Source organism: Ochotona curzoniae, unplaced genomic scaffold, assembly GCF_017591425.1.
Source record: "Ochotona curzoniae isolate NIBS_2020 unplaced genomic scaffold, NIBS_Ocur_1.0 contig_883, whole genome shotgun sequence".
NCBI lineage: Eukaryota > Metazoa > Chordata > Mammalia > Lagomorpha > Ochotonidae > Ochotona > Ochotona curzoniae.
The window spans coordinates 17884563-17901235 of record NW_024466599.1 but is presented as its reverse complement, the minus strand read 5'-3'; the positions used below and the strand labels follow the sequence as shown (position 1 = coordinate 17901235).

Below are 16673 nucleotides of genomic sequence, written 5' to 3'. Positions count from 1 at the left end.
AGATCACCATTACCACGTTCTCTTTTTTTCCCTTCCTGTATCTAGGGAAAGGTGGAAGAACAAGCAGAGAAGCCGCACCCAGCCTCCCAAGCCCTCTGCACCCTGGGATGGAGGACAGCCACCTGTCACCACCCCAGGGTCCCTGATGTGGGGCACGCTCTGAGGGTCCTGCTCAAAGAGGTCTCGATAATTCAACAATTCTGAATTACTGCCAATCTCGCCACTCCAAGCATGACAAAATCACTCCAGAACCTAATATCTGACACAGTCCACCCTAAAAATCAGATTTCATAAGTAAGAGCAACTACACAAACTATCCTGTAGGAAGACTGACCTTCACCACCACTTGCTAAACAAAGAGGAATTTTTCCTCAAGGATATTCAATACATGGACACCCTCAGGAAGGCTTGAGGAGGGTGTGTACCTCTGAAGATACCCTCCGAATGAAAACAAAACAAAAACTGTGCAAAGATACTGGAAGCTGCAGACACCTGGGAGTCCGGGAAAAGGGGCTAAGCAAGCCACAGAAGCAAAATGGGCAGCACCAGAACTCAATATTGCAACATCATTAAGACACAGTGTAACATAATTGGCACAGGCTGTAACACCAGGCTAAGTCCAAACGCTGGCTCCATCTGTGCTGCATGACTTCCCCTTCCTCTTTGAACTTTGATATATGAAATGTAGACGATCCTAACACACACCAGGTAGGCTTGTGATGAGCAGGTGCTTAGAGCTGTGCCTATGCACGTGCCTGCTATTATTATTAGCTGGTAGTTATACATACTCAGTACCCCTCCAATATAAACCATTGCACTGAAGTGCTGAAGAACAAAGAAACATCCTATCACTTCCTCCTGGTGGAGCTTACAATTTTGCTGTAACTTCAGGGAATAAAATGAAGTGTATGAGCTAGATCAGAGGCTGGCAAACTACAGTCCCTGGGGCTCAAAGTTACACACCTCTGAGGAGCTGTGAACAGGAGCCAGGGAGCCAGGCAGTAGGCTGAACCGCCACCTGCAGCCCCAAGAGCCCATTCAGGTGCCAGTTCCAGTCCTGGATGCTCGACCTCCAATTCAGCTCCCAGTTAATGTGCCTAGAAAACAGCAGAGAAGGGCTGGGATACTTGGGCCCCTGCACCCATGTGGGAGACTCAGTGAAGCTCCTGGCTCTCAGCTTCAGCCTGGTCCAGCCCTGGCTAGTGTGGCCGTTGGGGGAGTGAACCAGCAGATGGAAGATTTCTTTCTTCCTGTAACTCTGCCTTTCAAATAAGTTAACCTTTATTTTGTTAAGAGTTGTAAACAAAACAGGATATCTTACCCTGCAAACATAGCCTTGAAAACTGCCAACTAAAAGCTGGCCCTTGCCATTAAAAAAAAAAAAAATGGCAACTTTGACCCACATAATAAGTGCTAAATGCAATTTGGTGACAACAGCATTACGTGGGCAGGAAGCAGGCTATAAAACTCCAAATATCTTACAAGCACATCAAGAACCCTTCTTGCAATTTACTCACAAGGGCATCCAATTTCTGCTTAAAGTGCTCATGGTGGGGCCTGTGATATTGTCACATGGGTGAACACACAAATCTTTAAAACAGTGCTCACGATGATGAAGAATACACTTTCAAAAAAGATTCATTTTACTTGAGAAGTAGAGTTACAGAGACACAGAACTTCCACCCGCCTTTCATTCCCCAAAAGTATGCAACACCCAGGCACTGGGCCAAGCGGAAGCCAGAAGCTCCATTCTGGTCTCCCCTACACGAGTGGCAGGGCCTCAAGTACTTGGTCCATCTTCCAAGTCTTTCTCAGGTGTATTAACAAGGAAAGTAGAGCAGCCAGGACTCCAACCTGTGCACACAAGGGGCACCAGCATAGGACCAGCAGAGGCACCTGCTATACTCAACACCACCCTATCCGACATAAGCCTCAAGAGAAACTCTCTTCCTTCTTCCTTTCAGGCCAGTGTCCCTGCCCTTTCCCACAATCCCTTTTGTTTCTTGTTCTAACGTCCACCGAGCTGCCAGTGGAGACAGGGATTTCTCTCCGAATCTTGGCTCTGCCACCAACCCGAGCATTTACGTCATCTCCTAGGTTCTCCCAAACTTCATTTAACAAACGCTGACATTCGCTTTAGCATCGCGCCCAAAGCACAGGCGGCCATCAATGCTACTTTCTTCGGAGACGCCCCACATCGTATCCCAGCACTCGGGCCTACCTTCCCCGCACAAACACAGGTTGTCACACAACGCAGGGCTCCTGCTCCGAGGTTAAGACTGAGGCCCTGCTCCAATGTCTGCCACCTGTGGTCCCTAAAATCATTCTGACTCGCCGGAGAAAGTGGGGATGGGAGGGTTGAATGGTCAGATAACCGCCAGGACCCTTCTGGATTAGAAGGGACAACGGGTCACCAAGCAGGACCGAGGGCTGTCCCAGTTCCTTCCACATCCAAACACTCCATCCCCGCCTTTACAGAGACATGGGGTGAACCCGGACGTTCCGCATCTCTATAGCCGACCGAGCCCCGAGGAAGAGGCGCTGCCCAACACAGCCCAACGCCTGAGGCCCACACACGCGCGCTCACAGTCCCGCAGCTTGCGGTGATCCAGGCAGACGCGGGTGATTACCGCTCAGAGCCGCAGCTACGACGCCAGCCCAAATCCCCGCCCGAACCGCGGCTGGTACCGTCCTCCTCCGAGGACCGCTTGCCCGACGGCCCAGCGGACGGAGAGGAAGCCAGAGCTCGCCCGCGGCAAACGCTGGAAGCCAAACCGAGCCTAAGCCGTGGCTCACCTCTCTCAGTGTTTACTCTTCTTCAGGACGAGGCTTGCAACCAGGTTAACCAGTCTCTGGGGCACCCAGGGGCGGGTCCACTTCATAAAGGTCCCCTCGCCCTGCGCAGGCTGCCCGCTGACCGCCTGACTGGAAAACTCGGCCTTCCGCCCCTCCTCGATTGGCTTCTGTGCTCCGGCGGAGAAAAGCGTTCTTCTGGCCCTGTTAGCTTGGAGCGAAGCGTAGTGTTTTGGGTGGCCGGCAGCAGCTTGGCTGCTGGAGTTTAGTCAGGCAGTCCCTCAGGCGCCTGGGCGTCCCGGCCAAGGGAAGAAAAGTCCTCTGCTCCGCCGCCGCCCCTGCTATAAGCGCTCTCTACTTTCGTCCTCTTCAGCCCAAGATGGTGGCCTCCCGGGTAATTGGCAGCTTGAGCCGCTTCCCTGCCCTCAGGATCCTCCGCTCCCGAGGTGAGCCCCAGCCGAGGGTGCCCCAGAAGGCAGCGGAAGGCAACTCCGGAACCGCGGTTGTCCTGTGCGTCGTCTCCGGCCCACTCCCTCCGGGGCTCCAGCCCTCGGGATGGAGGGGGACACTGTCCGGGGACCCCGTTTCTCGTCTTTGCCAAGTTGGGACTGTCATCTCCTGGCTCCCGTCTGGGTCCTGCTGTGCTGTCGGCCTCCGCAGTCCCCATATTTCTGAGTTCTCTTCGGCCGGTCTGACCCTTTCTCTGCAGGGCTCCCGGGTCGCCCCGCTGGACCCATGCCCCCCGTGGCTTCGTTAGTGGTGGCTTTCGACCTGGTGCTGCTAAGGTTGGGAGTTCCCGCAGCCCTGGGACCCAGGCTGTGCTGCATCTTTGTGTCCACAGCACCTGTCCACAACAGCTGAGTCTTACAGATCGCTGCCTTTCCCTCACAGCCATTTTTTTTTTTTTACTAATTTCCTTTTTTTAAAACTTGTTTTTAACTGGGTTTTTTTTTTTTTTGCTTATTATTTTTTACTTGTTCGCTTATGTTTTAATTATTTATTACTTACATTTCAAGTTAGGAGCACAACTTATGCAGCAATTAGTATGAATGTAGAGTGTGTTAAATTGCAACGAGAAGGTTGAAGAAATATGCAAATAGCGAGAATAGTGACTAAGGACTAAAATACTGTGCCATGTAAAAAGCTGGCCCTAGGCTGTGACCATTTCCAGCCAGCTTGTATTGGCTACAGTATCTTTTCTCCTCAAACAGGCAGTAAAGGGCAGTAAAATTAACGTGCATGGTTGCCTCAAAGTTAGCATTTTCCTTCATTTCCATTTCATTACATTTCCAGGCATAACTTTTATGACATGGGTGTACTTCCTGTCACTTATTTAGTTTTTTTTTTTTTACTCTCAGTTTCATTTGTAATATGAATTCCTTTCCCTTTCTTCCACTGAACGCAGGGATAAGAGGTGGCATGGCTTTTATTTATTTATTTATTTATTTTAAGATACTGGAGTAGTCTCCCTTTGCTGTAAGGGATTCACTGAATGAATCAGTCTTTCTCTACTCCTCATTTGAGTCTCCACAGGGCTGTCATGTGTGGGGGTTCCAGCCATGATGTAACCAGATTTCAGGAAATTGAAATACATCGTAGACCAGAGAAGGGCTCAAGAGCGTAGAAATGTGCTTTGTCTCAGCTACTCAGAGGCCTGCCTTTAGCATTTGGTTGTGTTTTCCTACAGGTTTTCTACCCCATTTTCCACATATTTGAAAAATTGAAAGTGTGTCTTTGCACTTGCCGCTGCGTTGGCTCTTAGGTGTCTCTTATGGATTGGCAGCTGGTGTGAACACTGAAATGACAGGTCGCGTGGGCTCTGGTCACTGGGAAGCCACATGACTGGGGACAGCTAATCTACTGCAGGTGGGCTCTGTTTGCTCATTTGTAAAATGAGAAATGAAGCCCATGAAGTGTCTGTGGTGTGAGAAGTCGCACGACTAGCATTTGATTGGGAGTCTGGCTTTGGAATTGAATCTAGTTCTGCCTGTTACCCTCTATGACCTTCAGCAGTCCATTTGTCTCGTTTTCTCATTCTGTCTGTCTTCCTTTGAGATCCACAGGAGTTATTCTAGTCCTGAGACACTTTTTCATAGAATAGATATCCAGTAAATATGAGCTGTCATTAACTCTGCTCAGCCTTGAAGAACCATGATACGTGTATCTAAGAGTTTTTTTGGAGTAATTCTTCCATTTTGTATGTGTAGTAAAAAACTACCAGCTTAATTTCTCTGTATTCTATAAATATGTACATCCACATAAATGTATGTTTTGCATTGTGTCTTAACCACTTAAAATGTGTGATTTGTTATAGTCACTGCTCCTCTCAATAGCAATTAAAAATTTTTTTAATGTCTTGGAAATGAGTTTAAAATTAGTTGCACATCTGAATTTACATTTTGACATGATAGATTGATCCTTTACCATATAAGTCTGTGTCAAGACATTGCCAAACTTTTAATGGGTTTGTGATGTTTGCTGGTGGGTGATTAAATTCTCTTGAAATTGACTTATGGGATACTTTAAAGTGTTCAGCTGTGCAGATGTACTCTTTTAAATAAGACTGGAGGGGGAATCCCAGTCTATGAAATTGTACCATGAAATTCAGAAATTCAAATTAAAATTTAACAACAACAAAAAGAAACTGTTGAACTTCTCAAATGAGAATTTCATCTGAATCAATATACCTTGTTTAATTACCATCTCTAGCCTATAGCTAAATTCCTAACTGTGTGAGTGATAAAATAGTCACAGCCGAGTTAAAGGCAAATGCCACCATAGATGGTGTATTTTTTTTTAATTGACTTTCAGTCATCTCTTCCTACAGGATTGAATTTTGAGAAAAACTGTTGATTGTGATAATCAGTGTGACATTTTTAGATTTAAAATTAGTGTCAACATAGTCCAACTCTTTCCCACTGATTGTATCTTACAAGATCCTGAATTACATCACAATGAAGATTAAATAGTAGGTCAAAGGTTTGTCTGGCACAGTGGATGTAGGCCAAAGTTCTTACAGCTGCAGAGTCAGCTTGGCTATTGGGTAGTAGGTTAAGTCTGATTACAAGTGGAAGCTTCCAGGCCCAGTGTGATAGCCTAGTGGTTAAATCCTCACCTTACACACCTGGGATCCCATATGGGTGCTGGTTCATATCCCAGCTACTGCATTTCCTATCTAGCTCCCTATTTGTGATCTGGGAAAGCAGTGGAGGAAGGCACAAAGCCTTGGGACCCTGCACCTACATGGGAGACCTGAAAGAAACTCCTGGTTCCTGGCTTCAAATCAACTCAGTTCTGCCTGTTGTGGCCACTTGAGGGGATGAACCAGTGGATGAAAGTTCTTTCTGTATTTCCTGTCTGTATATCTGCCTTTCCAATAATAATAATGATAAACCTTTAAAAAAAACCCACAAAGTTTGATTTTTTTTTTTTAAGTAGAAGCTTCCTTGTACTGTTTGTGTAATTGTGGCTTGTAATTGTGACTCTCTGTCTCTCCCCTTCTCTCTTTAAATAACAAATAAATCTTTCTGAAAAAGAAAGCATGCCAGAAGATAAATGTCTGAGCATGAAAAGAGAACAGAAGGCTCACGTGAATTACAGGTTAAGGATCAAATATTTGAAACAATATGTTGGTGCATCATCCTATAGTTTAAACCATTTCAGCTCCTTCCACTAACCTACCCATGTTGCACACATGCTCACACAAAACCTATTCTAAGTAATCAAGTAAAAAAAGGAGATAATATCAGTAAATACACTAGCATGTTCAGAAAAAACCTGGACAGTTTCCTATGTCAGAAAGGCTTAAAATAATAAAGTGTGACATGGGACGTTTCACTGGTGGCAGCCACTGTCACTCTTTTATAATGCCAGAAAGTCCTTTTCTCTAGAAAAAATTAAAAAATCCAAAACTAAGATAAATGCATTTGAGATGCCTTGGTAGGTGGTTTGCTGCTTAGTGTACTGTTTCCCTGTTGCTGCTGTAACAAATTACTACAGTCTTTATATTTTAAGTATCATTTTATTGTCAAAGGGAGATTAAAAGTTGGTGCACCTCACAAGGTTAAAGTCGAGGGTGTTAAGTAATGCTATGTTCATGATGGATGCTCTGGGGGAAAATCCATCACCTTACTTCCGTCCAGCTTCCGGAAGCTGGCTGCGTTTCTTGGCTTTTTCCTTATTCCTTCTTCAGAGTCACTAACCTGCCTGTGTCTTTCTCACACTGCCGTGTCTGTGGCTCTTGGCTCCCTCTTCCCCTTTGTGATACACAGAGCCCATCTGGTTAATCCACAGTAATCTCCCTGTATTATGGTAAACATATTAACGTCTTACTCCCCCTTTGCAATGGAACCCAAAGTACACAGGCTGTGTGGACGTGGACATGTTCTGCCTACCTCATTTAGTATCTGAATAAGCATATGACCTGATAACTGAAGTGAAATAGATAAATAGTCACAATACAGGCCTAAAATACATCAGCCTTTTTTGAGTCTTTTGTTGGGTTATAAATTCTGTTTTATAAAATAATTAATTTTGAAATACCCTTTTCTTACAGGTTATATTTGCCGAAACTTTACAGGATCTTCTGCTTTGCTGAGTAAGTTTAATTTCTTTTTGACATGCTTAAGTTGCTTTTTAGTTATCTTACTATGTTTGTAAGTAAAATTTCCTTTCTTTATTTTTTTTTAGCCAGAACCCATATTAACTATGGAGTCAAAGGAGATGTGGCAGTTATTCGGATTAATTCTCCCAATTCAAAGGTATCTAATTTAACTTGCTACCATGTATTTCAGTCCTGAATGTAATTTGTAAATTTGAATGGGAAAGAACAAAACCTGCCAGTCTAGTAATGATTTTCTCACATGGATCCTTAATTTTGATAGGTTAGTTAAGATTTGACAGATTGCCCCGGAGAGCAGTTTTCTGAAACAGAATTCCTTATGGAAGAGTCCCTCCTGGTTGACTTTAAGTGTCAGCTTAGCATCAGGGATTGTCAAGCTAGCTTAGGAGATAAGATGCAGCTCACTTGCCCCTCTCACCTCTGAAGTTCTCAGCCCCCTTCCTAATTACCTGCCTGGTGTCTGGGTTGAATATGGACCGTGACCCTCATGCTTCCTGAGGAATCTGAATGGCTTAGTGCAATGCAACTACTGGAAATCACGGTAGACCCTCATAATTGTGCATATTCGTGCAGGAAGCATTAATCCAGGGTTGTGCTGTGATGGGAGTTGTGATTAGTGTGAAGGTTTCTTTCTGTTGTTTTTTTTTTTTTAAGATTTATTTATTTTTATTGGAAAGTCAGTTATACAGAGAGGAGGAGAAACAGAGAGGAAAATCTTCCGTCCACTGATTCACTCCCCAAGCAGACACAACAGCTGGAGCAGAACCAATCTGAAGCCAGGAGCCCAGAGCCTCTTCTGTTTGTCCCACATGGATATAGAGTCCCAATATGTTGGGCTGTCCTCGACTACTTTCTCAGGTCACAAGCAGGGAGCTGGATGGGAAGTGGGGCTGCTGGGATTAGAACTAGCACCCAAATGGGATCCCGGAGCGTGCAAGGTGAGAACTTTGGCCAGTTAGGCTGAAAATATTATTTCCAAGTCTTGTACCTAGAGGAGAAATAGGAGAACCTGGGTAGAAACAATTGATAACATGCATAAAATTGAGGAAAAAAAACACTCCCTGGCACCAGAGTAAATCTTAGTGCCCACTAAGGCATGACTGAAGCTTCAGAGATTTTTTTTAGAATTTTAAGATGAGCATTTTTACTAGATCAGCAGTATTAAATGCCAATGACAAGAAATTTTGCAACTATGTTAAAATGTAAAAAAAATCAGAGGCCTGAACAAAGACTTAATTTGACTAATCCTCTGCTTGCAAGCCCTGGCATCCCACATGAGCACCAATTCATGTCTGGCTGCTCCAGTTCCCATCCAGCTCACTGCTTGTGGCCTGAGAAAGCAGTCGAGGATGGCCTAAAGCCTTGGGACCCTGCACCCTTGTGGGAGACCCGGATGGAATTCTTGGATCCTGGCTTCAGATCAGCTCAGCTTTGACTGTTGCAGCCATTTGTGGAGTGAGCCAGCAGATAGAGGATCTCTCTCTGTCTCTCCCTCCCTCCCTCCCTCCCTCCCTCTCCTTCTCTGTCTCTGGCTGTCTTTCTCTTTGTAAATCTGTCTTTCCAATAAAAATAAATAAGTCTTTAAAAAAAATCAAATAGTAATAATATGTAATCTAAATCCAAAAATAATTGCGCTTACTCCAGTTTCAACAAATAATATTTACAACGCTAGTCATAGTGTGTATATAACTTTGATTTATTAAATTAACATTGTCCAAACATTTTGCTTGCTAGTAAAGGTAGACCTATTTATATAGCCTGCATCTGATTCATACTCTTAGGAGTGTGACTTCGAGTTCCTGCTTTGAGTAGACCTATTTTTAAAGGAAGAGGTGCTTTGACCAAAGCTGTCTGGACGGCCAACTACTGAGTTTGAGATTTTGTTTTCTGCTTTTTCTTGTTGTTGTTTCTAACAACATGTATCTTTTTTTTAATTCAAACTACTTACTGAGAAACAGACTAGTGACTTTTTTAAAAAAGATTTATTTTTATTGGAAAGGCGGACATACAGAGAAGAAGGGTCTTCCATCCGTTGATTCACTCTCCAAGTGCCGCAATGGCTCAAGCTGAGCCAATCCAAAGCCAGGAGCCCAAGGCCTCTTCTGGGTCTTCCACCTGGGTGCGTGGTCCCAAGGCTTTGGGCCAGCCTCTGCTGCTTTTCCAGGCCACAAGCAGGAAGCTGGATGGGAAGCAGGGCCACCGTGAGTAAAACCAGCATCCATACGGGATCTCTGTGCGTGTGAGGCAAGGACTTTAGCCACTAGGCTACCGTGCCTGGCCCCTAACTATATTTCTATTGGATAAACATATTGCTCATAATCAAAATAGCATTTCTTGGTAATGCCTGTATTTGTTATTTCAAATTTAAATGCCTAAATTTATGTATTTCCCTTTGCAGGTAAATACACTGAACAAAGAATTGCAGTCAGAATTCATGGAAGTAATGAATGAAATCTGGACTAGTGATCAGATCAGAAGTGCCGTCCTTATCTCGTCAAAGCCAGGCTGCTTTGTGGCAGGTGCTGATATCAAGTAAGTTTTGAGAAATGTGAAGTCACTTTTTATCCAAGGTAATGGTTTACTTCTTAGACCTAAAGTTACTCTTTTTGAAAGAAGGAAGAAGGTGGAGGGGCAGATATTTGACCTGATGGGTAATAGGCTGGCTGAGATGCTCAGGTCCCAGACTGGACTACCGGAATGCAGATTCTGTCTCTATTTCTGGATTCCGGCTTCTTGGTTAATGCAGAGCGTGGTAGGCAACAGGTAACTGCTCAGCTAGTTGAGTCCCCAGCTGCTGCCTGGGCCAGCCCCAGTTGCTATGGACATTTGGAGAAAGAACCAGTGGTTGGAGCTCCTTAAGAGCATCCTTGCTCACACTCTGTTAAGGGATAAATAAATAAAAGGAGATAGAAGTATATTTTCTGAAAGGTTTTTCTTTTTAAGATTTGTTTTTATTTGAAAGACAGAGTTACATAGAGAAAAGGAGAGACAGAGATCGTCCATCCACTGATTCACTCCTCAAATGACTGAAATAGCCAAAACTGAACTGTTCGCAGCCAGGAACATGGAGCTTCTTCTGGATTTCCTTCATGGGTGTAGGGGCCCAAGGACTGCAGTGCCCATGGGGGATGCCGGACTGCCAGTAGAGGCTTATCTGATTACATCATGCCACCCTCCCCCCCCACCACCAATTTTTTAACAAGTATAGTAAAGTTATTAAAATAGAGCGACTTGTTGCTTAAACCATGTCAGTCTAAATATAGCCTTTTCTTTCTTTCTTCTTTTTTTTAAGATTGATTTTATCTGAGAGAGTTACAGAGAAAGGGAGGGATAGAGAGATGCCGGAGTCCAGCTCCAGCCGAGTTCGGAGCTCAGGAAGGGTGCGTGGAGTCGGCGATAAAGAAAGACACAGACACAGACGTTTGGTGCATTCTCACACCAGCTCAGGAAAAAACTGTCCTTTTTATTTACTCAAAGCCCTCTCAAGCTTCTACACAAGCAACTAATTGTTCTATTTTTTACTTTGAGACTAGGGGGGCATGTATAGACATTCGGTCATTCTGTCTGCACTTCAGGGCTAAACAGGTGCCCCTAAAGATAATTCTGTAAAATATTGTATTCATAGTCTTCAAAGCAAGCTATTATTCATTCTTCAACAGTAGCCATGGAGCAGCAGCCAGGACTCCAAGGCCAAGGCACATGAGATTACCTGCTAATCAGTAGTACATACCTACCACATTTCTATTTCTACAATTTACTCATCATTTAATGGGAAAATAGGTTACAAGGGAAAAAAATCTAACATCTAAAACAGAAACTTCAAATGTTAAATCCCCCTACAACTATAGATTCCTACAACCCCATAAACAATAAAGCAATAATTAAAAGCATTTTTTCTGTTAATAAAACATCCTTAATTCCTCTAGCTAAAAATTATAAAAGCAGCTAAAACAATTACATTTTCTAGGCTCCAAAAAAATTGCAAAGGCAGGCTAGCCTTTGAGACAACAATAACTATTTATTGCCATAGCAGTTTCAGCTCTCACTCCCATCACTTGCATTAGTATTTAAGACATATATATCAAGCCCCTTCCCAGAGGGTGTGCTGTATGTCTGGGCCAGATTCTGAGGCAATAATTAGCACACAATAAGGTGTCCAAAAATGGCATGGGCTTAATTGTGCTCCTGTGTGTAAATTGTCAAAGGCCTACTCACCAAGACATTATCAGTGACATTAACTCTCAAGCTCACATCGGTTGCAAAAACCTACAAAAACTGTCTCTCAGGGGCGAACAACAATGCCTCAAAAGAATACAGAATTCTTAGTGGGGTGCTTGAGTGTCCATGCAGCCAGAGGGTGAAACAGCGTCAGGGTGGTCAGAGAGAAATCCGCCGGGCCCTGCCAAACAGCTGGAAGCTCCCCCAGGCCCTGCCAAACAGGGGAGCTGTTCTCTTCACACCTTTGTGCCATCCACACCTACCGCAAGGACCCTAGCAGAGAGAGGTCTTCCATCCACTGCTTCACTCTCCAAATGGCTACTGTGGCCAAGCTTGGTCCAGGCTGCAATCAGGAACTCCATTCATATCTTGACCCACATTGGTGGTAGAGGCCCAGATACTTAAGCCATCTCATCATCGCTGCTTTCCCATGCCATCAGCAGGCAGCTGGGGCAGAAGTAGAATAACCAGGGTTCAAATCAGCCCTCTAATGGAATGCTGGTGCCATAAGCAGTGACTTTACCCACTATGCCACAGCACCAGCTCTTAACCATTTCTTAAAGAAGCTAAAAGAAATTTTTGAGTCAAATAAAAAATACTATAAAATTAAACTAACAGTAAGATACCACGGTATACCCCCAGACCAGCAAACATGTAAAATTTGGTAAATATGTGTTAACAGCAACTTGAGGAAATGAGAGAATTAGTATATTACTTGTAGGAATGCAGGTTGATATGAGCACTTTGGAGAGCAATTTAGAAGTGTTGGTAAAATTGGAAATATGCATATCATTTGATGCAGTGATGCATCTTTTTCTATATAATACACTGAAGAACACTCCCTCTGTAAGCATCAGTGTACACAGATGCAGTCCTGTGTAGTTTAAAGTAACAAAGGATTTAAAACACCACATATCAGTAGGGAAATGGATAAATAAAATATGGAATCTTCACATGATAAAATAGTGCAAAACAGTTCAAAGGAATTAACTAGATCCATAACATGATATTAGACCTCAAAAACATAATTCTGGGGTGTGCCTTGTGGCACACCAGGTTAAGCAGCCACTTGAAACACCCTTAGCAGTTTGCCTGGTTTCAGTTCCAGCTTTTCCTCACTTCTGGTCTAGCCTCGTGCTGATGTGCTGGGAAGCAGCAGATGGGCTCAAGTGTTTAGGTTCTTGCCACCAAAGTGGGAGACCTGAGTGCTGGTCCTGGCTTCAGCATGGGCTGTCCGTCACTGTTGGGGCCATTTGGGGAATGAACCAGTTATGGAAGATAATCTCTTTAATTTTGAATTTTAAAACTTTAATGCTAAGATTAAAAAAAATTGTAGAATGTTCCATACGATACTTTGTAGAAATTAATGTATTTTTCCTTTTTTTAAAAATTTTATTATTATTATTATTATTTTATGATACTGTTCAATAGGCTCCTGGTATTTTCCTTATCCCAGCCCCAATTTCCACCCCCCACCTAGTTCCTCTATATCATTACTAAAGTATAGTTCTTCATACACAGTCATATGTCCATCATTGCGGGCATGGACAATGGCAGAGTGTCCAGAATCCTATTGTCAAGATATAATAAACAATTTCATTGTAAATCCATCTTTGTCTGGAAGTAGAAATGCATACTGCATTGTATCCTCACATCTGGATTTTAGTCTCCATTTCACAGCCATTGTACATCCCCCTCAAATGAAAAGTCACAATACAAAATCAACAATAAAAAGAAAAATAGAAATTTACAATGCTGTGAAGTTAAATAATGTGTTACTAGATATGACAGTCTCCATTACACAGCTACTATACATCCCCTTAAATAAAGAGCCACAACACAAAATCAACATCAGGAAGAAAAAAGAAATTAACAACACCAAGAGGTTAAATGACATGCTACTAAATGACTGATGTGTAGTTGAAGAAATGAAAATCAAGAACCTTCTTGAAGAAAATGATGCTACTGTATGATCTATGAATCATTGAATGATTTAATCAAAAGAAAATGGTTTGAAGAGATGAAACTAACAAAAACATCAAATCCTATGCACTATAGTTTCCGCTGATATTTGCTGGTGAAGTGTGTCTCTTCTAGACAACAAACAGATGAGTTTTGTTTTTTTAATCCAGTCTACTAATCTATGATGTTTGATTCAGTTTAAGCCATTTACATTCAGAGTTAATATGTATGGGTGGTACTTTGTTCCTGTCATTTTAGGAATGGGTTGTTCATTGGTTTAGTCTTCTGTTGTCATTTTACTGGGATGTTCTTCCCATTTGACCTTGGTTTTGACCATTAAGAGGCCAAATATAAGAGTTATGGGAGTTCCATAAGGTGCAGAAAGAGAAACTGGTTTTACAAATATATTTAATGGGGCCTGGCAGGATGGTGCAGTGGTTAAGGTCCTCGCCTTGCATGCCCGGGATCCCATATGCGCACCGGTTCTAATCCCAGCAGGATCCCATATGTGGACCGGTTCTAATCCCAGCAGCCCCGCTTCCCATCCAGCTCCTTGCCTGTTGCCCGGGAAAGCAGTTGAGAATGGCCCAAAGCTTTGGACCCTGCACCCGTGTGGGAGACCCGGAAGAGGCTCCTGGCTTCAGATCGGCCGTTGTGCTCACTTGGGGAGTGAATCATTGGACGGAAGATCTTCCTCTCTGTCTCTGCTCTCTGTATATCCGCCTTTCCAATAAAAATATAATAAATCTTAAAACCCACAAATATATTTAATGAAATAAAGGAAAATTTCCCTAATCTAGAGAAAAAATTGGGAAACAAGATCCAGGAGGGGCACAGAACTCCCAACAGGCTTGACCAAGATAGATCTTCACCAAGACACATGATGATCAAGCTCTCTTCAGTCGAACATAAGGAAAAGATCCTTAAATGTGCATGTGAAAAAAATCAGTTGACAAATAAAGGAATGCCAGTTAAACTCACAGGAGATCTCTCACAGAAAACTGTACAGGCAGGAAGAGAATGGAGTGACATATTCCAGATTCTAAAAGAAAAAAATTGTCGGCCTAGGATAACATATCCAGCAAAGCTTTCTTTTGTCTTCGAAAATGAAATAAAATTCTTCCACAGTAAAGAAAAGTTAAAAGAATTCGCCTCTTCCAAACCTGCCCTACACGTGATACTTCAAGATGTTCTCTTGACAGAGAAGAGGAATAGCACTAAACAAAACCAAGGGAAATTAATGTATTTTTAAAAATATTTTTATTTACTTGAGAGACAGAAAGAGTTCCTGTGTGGTTGATTCACTGCCCAAATGACCACAACAGCAGGGTCCAAAGCCAGGAGCTAGGATCTCAACCCAGGCCTCCCATCTGGGTGGCAGTGCCGAAGAACTTGATCTGAAAGTCCTGCCTCCTTCAGCAGGAAACTGAAGTCTGGAGCTGGGGACCATCACATTCCTGTGGGGGATGCAGACATCTCAACCGCTGGGCCAGATGCCTACCCGTAAATAGTGCTAAGCCCTGTATGCCTGAAAGAATTCCTTCTGTTGCTCATGGCTGGAGGTGTAGAGCCAAAGAGGGAGGATGAGGTGTCAGGTGGCACTTGAAGTGTCAAAGAAACCTAGAGATCTGCCTAGCACTTTCCTTTTATAAGAAAAAAAAAGATTGATTGATTTAAAATGCAGTTATAGGCAAGGGAAGAGAGAAGGATGATTTGTCCACTGATTTACTCCCCACATGGCTGCACCAAACTGAAGCCGGGAACCAGGAACTTCACCTACATCTCCCATGTGAGTGGCAGGGGCTCAAGTACTTGGGCGTCTATCAATGCCTTCCCCCGTTGCTCCAGCAGGGAGCTACAGTGGAAGTAGAGTGGCCATGACTCCAGTTATGGGATGCCAGCGTCACAGGTGCCACTTAATCCCCTGTGCCACAATGCTGACTCCTCTGCCCCTTTTTTTAATGGTAGAATTTTTACATATATTATTTGCTTACAGTTTTTAAAATATTGACAGTTGGGACTGGTGTTGTGGTATAACAGAAATGTTCTGATCATTTCATTTTTTTTTTTTAAGGAAAAATAATCATCTGTGTTTTTTCTCCTAGCTCAGTCGTTTGAGCACAGGGAGTCACGGATAGTGCAGGCTGTAGCTGCCTATATCCATAGGGAAATACATGTGGATTCTGTGAGGCCAGCAGAATGCTGCTAGGGTATGAACTGACAAAAAAGAAAAACACTAGTTAGCCATGTGAAGAAGTGTGAAGTCCAGCACATCTCAGGTGTGTTCAGAAACAAGTTGGCAAATGAAGTCAACTGAAGTTAAAGTATGTTAACTGCAACATTTTTGTACTTGCTGTTTTTAGACTTCTTAGCTCTTTTTTTTCTGAGCAACTATGGAGCTTTTTTCCCCCTGTCATTTTGCTTGCTGTTAAATAGCTGCCTGTTAGTGAAATGTTTCATCCAGTAGTGAAAATGTTTACCAGATGATGATGTCCCCATGTACAGACCTTATTTGTTACAGAAGAAAAAAATTAGATAACATTTTTGTTTTATATTTGAAGATGTTCTAGCAAATATTAATAAATGATGGAAACTAGAGTGTGAATCTGAAGAAAACAGGCTGCAGTCTCATTTTTTTTAATGTTTTTTTTTCCTGTTCTCCACTTTCCTGCACACCATAGCATGCTAGCCACTTGCAAAACCTCTCAAGAAGCAACACAAGTATCCCAGGAGGGACAGAGAATGTTTGAGAAACTGGAGAAGTCCACGAAGCCCATTGTAGCTGCCATCAGTGGATCCTGCCTGGGAGGAGGACTTGAGGTATAGACTTACTCCAGTGCCATTGAGGCACTGGCCAGCTCCATGGTGGGGTTCAGCAGTGAATTACAGCTTTGGGTTTTTTAAAATGTTTTTAATCTGGGTGACAGGGCCAGTGACGCAGTGCACATGAGTCCCAGGTAGGAAGTGTTTACTTAGAAATCAGAAGTAGTTGGACTACATCTCTACCACGCTTTGCATTTAAAAAAACCTGGTGCAAGTTTGTATGGGAAAGATTTGAAAGTGTCATCTGTGTCTTGAG

The 16673-nt window shown here is 43.2% G+C and overlaps 2 protein-coding genes across 2 annotated transcripts in view; one reads left to right on the top strand and one right to left on the bottom strand.

Moving 5' to 3' along the window:
• HADHB (hydroxyacyl-CoA dehydrogenase trifunctional multienzyme complex subunit beta) overlaps positions 1–2881 on the bottom strand; it is a 30027-nt gene extending 27146 nt beyond the window's left edge. The window contains exon 1 of the mRNA XM_040992942.1: positions 2797–2881. The gene's annotated coding sequence lies outside the window, so the exon portion shown is untranslated. The remainder of the gene's footprint in view (positions 1–2796) is intronic.
• Positions 2882–3121: 240 nt separating this feature from the next.
• The window catches only part of HADHA (hydroxyacyl-CoA dehydrogenase trifunctional multienzyme complex subunit alpha), a 47620-nt gene continuing 34068 nt past the window's right edge, over positions 3122–16673 (top strand). Inside the window, exons 1-5 of the mRNA XM_040992941.1 lie at positions 3122–3239; positions 7349–7390; positions 7483–7553; positions 9813–9946; positions 16276–16414. Of these exons, the coding sequence (XP_040848875.1) occupies positions 3173–3239; positions 7349–7390; positions 7483–7553; positions 9813–9946; positions 16276–16414 (453 nt within the window). The 5' untranslated portion in view covers positions 3122–3172. The remainder of the gene's footprint in view (positions 3240–7348; positions 7391–7482; positions 7554–9812; positions 9947–16275; positions 16415–16673) is intronic.